This window comes from Motacilla alba, chromosome 7 (assembly GCF_015832195.1).
Source record: "Motacilla alba alba isolate MOTALB_02 chromosome 7, Motacilla_alba_V1.0_pri, whole genome shotgun sequence".
Taxonomy (NCBI): Eukaryota; Metazoa; Chordata; class Aves; order Passeriformes; family Motacillidae; genus Motacilla; species Motacilla alba.
Genome location: NC_052022.1, coordinates 11,548,990 through 11,560,520, shown reverse-complemented (window position 1 = coordinate 11,560,520; position 11,531 = coordinate 11,548,990). Strand labels below are relative to the sequence as shown.

Here is an 11,531-nt window from a genome sequence, read left to right as displayed (position 1 = left end):
GTAATTTTTAGCAGACAATATAGGCTGCTGCTGCATTGTTGTTTAACACAAGTAACAGGGAATGCTCATAGGGCACTGCCATCTGTCAGCAGCTGTTACTGAAAACCAAACATGGGGCAAGTGAGCAGTTCACAGCACTCTGCCTTCAGATGCAAATAAAATTCAGAAGAAATAGGAATAAAGTGTAGGGGAAAATAATGTCTTATCAAAACCCTAAACCCAAATTCTATGCTCAAATGTATATAAATAAATCTTCAACATTTCTGGAGAAGACAAGTACCAGTCATAGCTTGACCACTTCATTCCTTTCACAAGCAGGAGTGCTGAAGGTCCTGTACACTTGCAGATACTATAGAAGTAAGAGTTTTCTGTCTAGGCATGATTCTTCCTCATATGTGGCCAACTGCTTCACCAGGTATCAGTTTAGGCCTCCCAAAACATTAGAGCAGCATCAGCCTGGTTCATCTGAAGCTTCCACCATTAACCAGCTTGAGCCACCTGAATGGCTCACCTCCATTACAGATCACTTACCTTAATTTCAAGTAGCAAGAATTATTATTTTGTCCACACTGGAACTGAATGGCTCAGTTACACAACAGCTCTTTACTATTTGTACTGTTGTGGCAGCCTGCAGCAATCAGTGACCAGCAGCATCCTGGTTCCTTGGATATGGTGCACATCCCATCAGCTCCCTAGATGTTGTCAAACACTGAATCCATGCTTAGAAGCCACAAGCCAGCCAGGGAAGCAAGCTTTGAGCCACTAGTCTGCATATTAACCAGCACCCAGGGGCCTTTCAGGCCAGCTAAACTATGTCAGTTGAGCTAAAAAGATGAAATTACACTCACTGCCCCTCTGGTGAGAGTCTCTTGGCATGATTTAGTCTGAAGAGTCTATGAAAGGATGAGAACAACTTTGCCTCCTGGCATTATGGAGAGAAGAACTCCTATGTCTCTCACAGAATTAATGCACGTCCTACATGAACTTCTCTGTTCAAGACTGATTCATGTTCCATTCTTGTTTAGGCTCAACAGGAAACAAGCATGGCTTCTTAACAACAAATGACTGAAAGGTCAGCAAGCATCTCGCTAGAATTAAAAAATCCATAAATTAATCACACCACAAACTGAAGACGATGGCAAAACTTAAGAATTTCAACTTTCTAAATGAAAATTTCAAACTCAAAGCAATGACAACAAATCAGCCTTAGGCCTGTCCAAGTCCCACTCCTGCAAGCACACCACCACGCTGGCAAATCATCTAGTTCACTTTAGCAGCCATCTGTGCTTGCCTTCACTTAAAGAAGAATTAGCAAACAGAGGAACTGGCGCATGTGAAGCACAGCACGTAACACACAACTATAGATTCACTTTTAGTTTTGCTCAGAGATTGAAAGCAAGTAAGATCAGGTTTTTTTTTTAACTGGGAGGCAGGAATTTCAATAAAACCTTTACATAAGGATGCCCATAAGAAGTCAATGCTTCAATTAGCATAAACTCAAACTGTCTGCCTTGCCTCTTTACCCATGCAAAGCTTCAAGGCTGCCCACTACACACTCCCTCCTCTTTACAGTCTGGAGATTGAACTGATGAAGTCTTCACTGAAAAACACAACCAAGAAGATGGGCTGGAGAACTTCCCGTCCCTTTTCTTTAATAGTGATTTTTGTGTTTAGTTTCTAAATATTTGAAACAGGGTCCTTCTAATTCATCCGGAAAGCCTCTCCCACCGACACAAAGAGCCACTGATAGTTCCTGCTTGGAATAGGGGTGGATTTGTTGAGATGATCTAGGTTAGTCATCTAGATTACATTTAAACCAGGCTAACTTAGCTTCCTTTTCCAAATACTACAAGGAAAGAAGGCAAAAAACCTTACTGAATGAAGAAAATTAATTCAAACATCCTGAGTTATAAGAAATATTCTGGCTGTCTACATAGGGAAGAGGAATACAGAGCTCTGTCTGCAAAATAAAGCTTGCCATTACATGTGAAGTTTCAGGAGACTCCTAATAATAGTATTTTGAAGAACGGCATGAAGATTAAATTGAACAAAATACAGCACCTACTAATTTGTAGCAAACTGCTCTTCACATAAACAGTGAGAATATATCCACATTTAAATATCAAGATTTAAATTCTTAATATTAAAATCAAAGAGCAATCTGTATCTTAATGCTTCACTGAAAATGCCCATGTGCAACTTGACAGTCACACTGATGACAGACCAATAAAACTAAAGTGAAGCATTGTCACCCATTCTAGCATAACACCAAATCAGCAGAGGATGTGCATTAAAGGATACATGCTGCCATTTATAGAGGTGTCTCTGTTGTGGCTTGCAGCCTTTTCATGCTGACATCAGGTTGTGTTGTTGGCTGAGGTCACATTCTCTTCTGCCTTTAGCCCTGTTACCACTTCAGTGATAAACTAAAGAGCTGAATATCAGACACAATCTCAAATGACACTGGCAAACCTTGCCTTCAGCTCACTGACACACACAGCTAGAAAGTACTGAGTAAAAAAAATCACTAAATCAATTTGAAGATCTTCCATACCTACTGCATCCTACAGGAGGAAAAATGAAATAATGGCATAATTTAGGTTAAAGGGACCTCTGAAGGTCAAGTGACCCAATCTCCTTTCAAAAGCAGGGCTGACAAAGTTGTATTGCTCAAGGCCACATCCAGACTCATTTTAAAAACCTCCATGGATGAAGATCCTCTGGGCAACCTCTTCCAGTGCTTCACTCACTATCTTCAAAGTGAAGAAAAATATCATCTCATGGGAAAAAAACTCCAAACATAAGGCTGCCCTCTCAGTCCCTCAAGTATGTGCACTACAGGAACTTGCATAAAACCAACTAAAAGCCTCTTGGTGAAAAAACTTTACTTCTAATTCAGAAGTTTTCTGGAATTAGCGGTCTATGCATTATAGGTATAGGAAAGTCAAGATTCCAGCCCAAAATTTACAAGATGAGCTGCTCATCACAGCTTTTTACAGGCATTAGTCCTGTGTGTAGTTTCACAGAAACCCCTTGCAGGCCATGAGGGAGCAGAGATCACCTGCTTTCAAATACTGGTCAGACCATCGCTGGCCAAGGGTGCAGAGCACCATCAAACACAGCTACATTCTCACCTCTAACTGGAACTATTTACCATTTTTAGGGCATGACAAATGCAGTGTTTCAGATGGCTCTGTGATGCAGCCTTCCCTGGAAGCAGCTCTGGAAAGGACCAAAGGTAACATGCTCACACGGGAGGCTCTGAAGGGAACATTCTGCTGCCTGGCCCACTCTACACAAAAGACACAGGACCTGGCACAATCCAGCTCTGTCACAAAGCTCCCAGGGCCCCAGTATTCTGCCACATCTCCCACACTTTCAGGCAGAGTGAACAGAGCTCCTTATAATGTGCTGCTACAAACAAAAAATAGTTAGGACAAAAATAGGGACAAGACTGCTTTAGAGCCCATGATAATAAATAGGCTTAAGGGAATGCAATGAAGGCAAGCAGCAAGCACAGAGCACAACGTGCATACAAAGACCCAATACAGAGGCTCTGGAGAAATCCCACTGCAGTGAGACAAAATCCAGCACACACATCAAAAATAAAAGGAAGAAAAAGACATCTAAGGAAAGCACTAGAGACTAGTATGGAGCTTCTTAAGGGGGAGGGAGCAGAGAATAAGTTTCAGCGTGCTGGTGCATAAATATTTTGCCTGTGGAAGCTTGGGATCAGATCTTATTTAAGTCTCCAGTGAAAAGGAGCGTGACTGTCCCTCCACATCACAGAAGCTCCATGTGATTAGAACCCTCTGCAGATTCAGCTCCTGCCCAGCACAGAGCTCAAACAGCAGGAGCATAAATCGGAGCTGAAGTGCACTGGCAGAGCTGCAGCAGGATAAGTGTGCCCAGCCCTGCCTCTAGGATTGCCCCTGATCCCAGCAGGAGCTGGGGGGAGTTCAGGGGAAGAAACATAAATGATGGAGAACAGAGTTAGACCCATTCTTCATAAAGCTGCCCTAATTAGAAATGTCAGGCCTCATTATGAGCCAGCGCTCGCTAGACAGGAGTCCCATCACTCGGCAGGGATGTATGTGGGAGACACACATTTCTTAAAGTTGTACACGTATTTCCTCTTAGCCACACCACAGCCAAAGGGAACAGTCTCACTGCACGGGGGTGAAGGCAGCACCAGGCTGCCAAGTGCATAAACACCAGCAGAAGCAGGGCCAACACTGTTTCATACCTGAAACTCCTGTCTCCCCCTTCCCTCTGGAAGGCTAGGAGCAGTCATGCCTTGAATACTCATAACAAGGCTTTTCACAACATAGTCTACCAGAAATTTACATAGGGGCCCGTTCATTTCCCACAGAAATCATTAGAAAGAGTCCAAGAGTAACAAAGGGAGCAGATCTGGAGTAAAAAAACAGTGTAAATTTCACTCTTCTATCTCTGCATTCAAGCATTCATCTCCAAAGAAGCCCAGATATGTCTCATATTCCTTAGACATCAGCATGTGCATCTCATACCAGAAACATCCATGTCAAGCATCTAAAGGATTTTGTTGAGCACTGAAAAGCTCTGAGGGAAGGCAGGTTAGGTGTGTCACAGGAAAGGGAATAGCTCTGGAAATGTGGTTGCTTTAGGTTTTGCCATTCTTGAAAAAAGCAGTTCAGGTGATACTTCACAGTGAATTAAGGTATTTCTCTCTTCCTCTGTAGTGCATTGCTTATAAATTTTGGTAAAATTCACCTGGCTTGATTCTGAAGGCCACCTGCAAAGCAGCAGCCATCAGCAGCTTTCCTCATGAAGATTTGTCTGCAGTGAGATCCCTGCAGGCTACATGTGGGGTGTAAACCTAGCCAGGATTATTCAGGGCTCTCTGCAGCTTTGGGGCTTCATGGGAATAAACAAAAAAAGATACTCAAACTGCTCAGCACAATGCAACAAAAGGATTCTTTTGACAGAGCAGCAGGGCAGAATTAATTCCTTCAGCAGGCAGAAGAAACCCAGTCATTATGCAGTATTTGCTGTCTTAATACTACAAAAATAGGATGCGTTTACTTATTATAGCTCAGTTTTGTTCTACTTCACATCACTATATCTGAGCTACAAACAAAATACTTCAGCCAAACATAACAGAGGAGGAAGGCAGTGTAATGCCAGACCGGGGCCAAGTACATACACTGCCTTCCCTGACCTCCCTCTGGAGTAACAAACCAGCACTTGTCCACTCCTGCATTTTGGAAAAAAGCTCCTCTTCATGCCCCCCACTAACATCGCTTAAGGGCAGGTTTTGTTCTACCACTGCATGTTAAAACTGGATATACCATCTGTATTACTAAGTCTGCCTCAGAAAGGGTTCAGCAGTCTAATCTCATCCAGCCTAAGGTCAATGATCTGATAGTGAAAAGTAACTAGGTACAAGAAGACCTTCAAGCTTCCAAGCATTTGGTTCCAGGTTCTTCAGAAATCAACCAGGTGCTCTTCAGTCTAGACTCTTTAATAAAATCTCACAGTTATGGAAGCTGCAGCTACTGTGGTTACAATATACAAGGACAGGGATGTTATTTGTTGCTGGTAGGAGAAAAACATTTTGTGTTCTTCTGTTACCCATAAAAACCTCTCCTGTATTTCACCAGTTATCAGAGTGACTGCTGTCCTCAGAGGCTGCTAATTACAGCAGCTAAACCCAGTCCACTTGTTACACACTCATCCTGAAAATAAATCTCATCAAATAAATTAGAGCAGCAGCACAGAATTTATCAAACTGCTCCACAAGAGGTGCAAGAAATTTCATCTCTTCCCCAAGCAGTCTTTGGCCACCACTGAGGCAGCTGATTAAGGACAGCAACTGAATTCTAACTGGGACAGTGATTCTATATAAAAACAGCCCAGAGCATTCATTTAAAAGTAGTTATTAGGAGACTACTCTCCAGGACCCAGCCAGCATACAGAAAAGAAAGACACCTACTCCTCTACCACTTTCTTGGAAACTGAACTACTTGTGAGCCTCAGGCAAGGACTTCTATGCCAAGAACAATTTTGTAATTATTGTCATAGGAGCAGAAAGTTTGTGATACCTTCACTTGTGCTCACGGAAGTACTCTACTATGTACCCCCAACAAGGGTTGAAGTTAGTGTGTGTGAAACACAAATACAACCCAAATAAGCTTCACAAATCTGCACAGTGTACAACTATGGGATACTTTTTACTCCCACCAGATTGCCCTTCAGTGTGCCAGTCTTGCTCTATGATATTTGAATAGTTTGTACTCCCATCTCTCAGAGAACTGATGAGAATTAAAAGGCTGACTTAAAAATCACTGCTATGTTGACAGTGATCAATCAATGTATGTGTGCACAGGCATATGTATGAACCATCCTACTGATGAACTTGCCCCTGGAAGATTCTGTGTACCATAAACAAAGCTAAGTGATCAAAACCATAAGATTTAGTTAGTCCTTTCATGTAAAAATGTCACTGGAGTTAATATTGCTCCAGCTTTGACTGCAAGCTCTTCCTGACAGAACAACTACAAAGGAGAGCCAGCTGGGAAAATCAGCACAGGAAAATACCACTAAACTGGTGAAAAGACTTTAAAGACAATGACCACTGCAAATTTAAGGCTTTGTTTTAGAGGTGAAACCAACCTGACACCAAAACAGGTGAAAGAATTTGAAAGAAAAGATCATAGCAGAGAAATCAGCAAACTACTAAGCATCCTGAACTGTAATTGCCTCCCCAGCTGTACCAGATGTTACTGCAGTTTCCTTGGGAGGGAACGGTGTAGGATTTTTTGATTCTAATTCTTTATGAACGCTAGACTATAAATTCATACTTGCTGTGTGTTATAAGTTGCATGTGTTTCCTGAGGCAACCATTGAGTTTGCTCACATACACATGGTATTTTACCAATAGGGAAGAAGAGAACAGGCCCTGCATGAAGAATTTCATCTCCAGATGTGCAGGACATTCATGCATTTAACTTCCATCAGTAATAATGGAATGGTGCACATTAATCTTTTACTCAGGAAGCCCACACTAAACAGCAGCATCTCATCCTTTAAGTGCCCACTCCTTCAGCCCGTATTTTCTGCATGTCTGTTAGTGATGTGGGTAGTAAAGTGGTTCTGCTTAATTACACCAAAGCTTTGCCAAAAGAGCATCTGTGTGCTCATATAAAACCATTGAGCTTAGGGGAAGTGATGAAATAACCAGAGTAACTCTGGCCTTCTTTGCAAGGAAATCTGAATCAAGGTACTTTGGATTCAATCCAGAATTCACGATACACTAACAACTTACACACGTACTTTTCTTCTGACATTTCCTACTGCTACAGCTCAGACAACGAGCAGTGACCTGGAGGTCAGACATTTCCCAACTGATAAGATCAGCTAGACCACTGCCCCAGGCTGTTCATTCCACCAGCTGATCTTTTAAAGTTGAGAAGTTCCCAGCATGATGAAATCATCACACTTCACTGACGACAACAAATACATGCTTGCTTTCTGCAATAAGCAATGAAGTATATTAATTATTTAACACAATTCCAACTTTGGAAAAATCATGGATTATTCTCAGCTCCTCTTTTGAGAGGCAGGAGCAGCCAGAGTGCGAAGGTCTCTCAGCTGTAGATGGTGACACTATGCAGTGACAGGTGATGCAGTTCATGAGGAGGAGAACCAACCCAGACAGGTTTCTGTATTAATTCCCTGGCATCGGGAGGCATTTACTGATGGTGAACAAGGAACACCACGTATATGTATCCACTGCTTCCTCTGAAAATACATGCAGTAATTGCCTTGGAAAACAATGATCTGGAAGGATAAAATAAAGATCTGTCCATAGAAACGGCACATATTGTAGCATGCAGTGCTCATTCCACAGCATTCAATTTGCCCAGGAGATTTCCACATTCTGTTACAAACAAAAAAAGCTACCAATTAACTCACACCTTGAGACAGTAAATATCAATACACACCCAAGGTCTAGAAAATTTGGATACCGACCGACTCAGACTTCCTGAAATTAGTCTACTACATCCACAGTATAGGAAGGATTTCAAAAAGACAACAGGTACACTGAATCGAGAGAAAAGGGGGAAGAAAGAAAATGCAGCTTTTACAAAGATGGCTAACAGAAATCATCTCCTCTGAAAGCTCAGATGAAAAGCACAGGCTTCTTACGTACCAAAAATAAATACAATATATGCTTCCCTCCTGTAAATTAATTCTTCACAGGTGAATAGATACAAAGCTCCTCTGCCTTTCCATTGCACCAAGTCCCAGTCCAGCCTCACTGACTACCACACACATCCTGTTACAGAAATGCAGTTAAAACACAAAAAATACAGGTTAAAAAAAGTGATATCTCCATTTAGTACATTCTTGGAACTGTGATTCAATGCTAATTCAAAAGAACTCATAACCAATTTAAAAAATCTTCCCAACTAGTGCTGCAAAAGGAAACAGTTAGGAAATGGAAGTCTCAGTGATCACTCAAAAACAACACTGACCAGCAGGGTTTCTGAAAATTCATGTCCTTCACCTCTCTCAACCTGTTCTGGTCCCTTACATATGCACACATTCTCTTTCTCCACCCCATCAAACAATTTATCATATTTTATATCATCTTAAACTGAGCTTGATGACACCAGGCTACAGATGCTTGCAGACTATTTTTTTTTTAAGTTCCACTTTTACTGCAAGATTGCTTCAGTCTCTACGCACCGCTAAAAAGAAACAGAGCAGTGAACACTCAGGTATTTACAAATAAACACATCCATCCCTGTGGCACATTCATTAGCACCTACCTTTCCCTGTAGTCATTATTCTCTGCGGTGCTGGGGAGCTGCTGGAGAAAGGCACCGTGCTGGGGAGCAGCCGTCTCTCAGTACATGTTTCTCAGCAACTTAATCACCAGCAAACTCGCCACCCTCCTACACCACTTTGCTGTGTGACCTAGCAGGCGATTGCCACCTCTCCTCCAAAATAAAAGCCTGTTCAGCACGCAGCTGAGCTCCATGTGCCCCCCTGTGCCTGCTTGCTCACAGCCCTCCCCTTCTGCATTTGAGAATTTCAGCAATATGCTTATTTACAAAGCTGCTAGAAAGGGAGCAGAGCTCCTCTTGTCCATTTATACCTTCCACAAGGATGCACTGTCAATTAATGGTGTTCATTCAAATATCATTCAGACTGCTCTCTCTCGGCCCACACAGGTGAAGAGGCATTTATTTGCTTTTTTCATGCCCTAAAAATGCTGAGTCAATGAAACCAATTTTCTGCTTCACTTTGTATTTCAACTTGAGAACTGTATTAATAGAGAGCAAGCCATAATGGAAATTTAACTGCACAAGGAGGTATGAAAGCAAAAAAGCACAGTGCAGCATTTACTGGTTCAAAATATCTGTTATGCCAGACAATTGTCACTCCTTCCCATCTGCAATTCTGCTGCTTGGATGTGTGTTGACAAACAAACAATATTCCACCCTCAGATGCATGGCATCACTTGGCAAATGTGGGTGGTTTTCCTTCATATAATAAATATGAAAATAGCTTCCAATGACTCAGCTTTATTACCAGCAAAAGACAGGAATCTAAAATAGCTCCAGTTTTCATCTACTTAACTCCAAGTTCACAACTTCACAAGCAGAATTCATTTAGTAAATAGCATATTTGTCTTATGCACCCTCCCAAATATAGAAGTAGTTCTACTGAAAAGTAGCATTTCTTCCTCTTCATAATTTTTCAGTAACTGAAATTATCGTGTCTTATTTCAGCACTGTTTTAATTAACTTGCTTATTACTCTTAGAACACACACTCATGCAGTCAGCTACCAAAATTGCATCCTCCTCTCATCTTACTGCACGGGTACCCGTGGGGGAGGGATCTCTGCCCCAGAATTCTGGCTTTAAGATCCTGTTTTGATTTCCTTCCAGCCCAAGACCACTACCACCTCCACTGTCCCTAAATCCGTCTTGCTCTTCCGAGTCAAAATTCAACATCAACAGGAAAGTTCAATGCCCTCCTTTGCCACAGGAACACCACCACAATATCCCTTCATGCACAAATATAAATGCATCGTGCAAAAAATTGTGTGACTTACATAAAAAAAATGAAGTTTTGCATCGTATTAGGATAATCACAATGATGAAAAGCATAAAAACCACACCAAAACAGTTTGGTTGCTAGTAACTTTGGTTCGGGTCATTGATTCCTATCAGCTTGTATTTTTCAGAAGATAATTTATTTCCTTTTTAATATTTACTGAAACTTGATTATAAGTTTCAGTCCAAATCCGGAGTCCAAATCTGATTCAAAGTCAACTCAAATCCATGGAATATCCATAGAGTTTCTGTAAAGGTCCATCCAGATAATACCAAGGAAACCCATACAGCATGAATTTCTTGGAGACTCTGTCCAAAAGCCTCTCTCTATATCACATCCAACTGAAGAGCATCACACAACGCCACTCAGAAACAGCAGCTGACTAGCTGGCAATTACTGGCTCTTTCATGCTGAAAATGTATTTGTCCCAGGGGAATAAGGCATCTGCATAATTAGCCAAAGCAGTAACACAGAAAATAATTAGCTTGCTGAAAGCCCAAAGGGGGAAAAACTATAATTTTTGCTTCAAGAGGCTGACTAATTATATGCCAAATAACAAAACAGAGATGCACTGAGAATCATCAAGAAATCCAGCATGGATTTTAACTTCATATTCTAGCTGTAAGGGCTGCTGGTAGCCTAGCAACAAGCAGCATACTTGGGCATGCCAAAACCTCCTCCAACTTAATGAAACACCTCAGATTACTATGCAAACCTCCCCCACCCCACTAAGCATTTGATTCTTGTGTTACTAAATGATAAAAACAAAGCCTAGCCAAAAAAAGAACAATTCAAGATAAACTCAAACAAGGACTAATGGACTACAGTATAGAAAGATAAGCCAAAACAAAACATGAATTATTTTCAGAGACTTGAAATTTAGACCAATTAGAGTTGACTCATTAGGTTTCTTCTCTGGGTTAAGAAAATGTCCTATTATTTTAAGCAACTTTTCTAGTAGTCCGTGTAAGATTTCTGTTTGTTTGTGTCTTAGGAATCACTAGATATGAAAACTTTAACAAGTAGAGCAACTCACTAATCTCCAAAGTACTGCTGATATACAAAGAGCACTGCTGCAATTCCTTCCTTTTACTTGAATCCTCAGTGACCTGGTAGAGGAAACTGTTATCCCAAACAGGAGTCTCAGAGCCAAGAGACCAGTTTTTACTGTGTTATCCCAAACAGGAGTTTCAGAGCCAAGAGACCAGTTTTTACTGTGTTATCCCAAACAGGAGTCTCAGAGCCAAGAGACCAGTTTTTACTGTGCTGCACCGTTCTAGAAGCCACAGCTGCTGTCCCAGCCGCCCAGTACCACTGTGTTCTGTGGCAAGAGAGGTTTGACAACCACTTTCAAGTCTCGCTGTGATTAGCACAGCTCGGGTGCTCATTTACGAGTGACCTTTCAGCCAACAGCCTGCTC

At 41.6% G+C, this 11,531-nt stretch overlaps 1 protein-coding gene across 38 annotated transcripts in view; it reads right to left on the bottom strand.

Annotated features, from left to right (window-relative positions):
- The window catches only part of CLASP1 (cytoplasmic linker associated protein 1), a 176,195-nt gene that overhangs the window by 106,385 nt on the left and 58,279 nt on the right, over window positions 1-11,531 (bottom strand). Inside the window, exon 1 of one of the 38 annotated variants that reach the window (XM_038143268.1) lies at window positions 8,817-11,251. The exons of the other annotated variants lie outside the window; for them this stretch is intronic. Coding sequence (XP_037999196.1) covers window positions 8,817-8,832 — 16 coding nt within the window. The 5' untranslated portion in view covers window positions 8,833-11,251. Of the gene's footprint in view, window positions 1-8,816; window positions 11,252-11,531 lie in introns of those variants that run through there. 38 annotated transcript variants of the gene reach the window in all.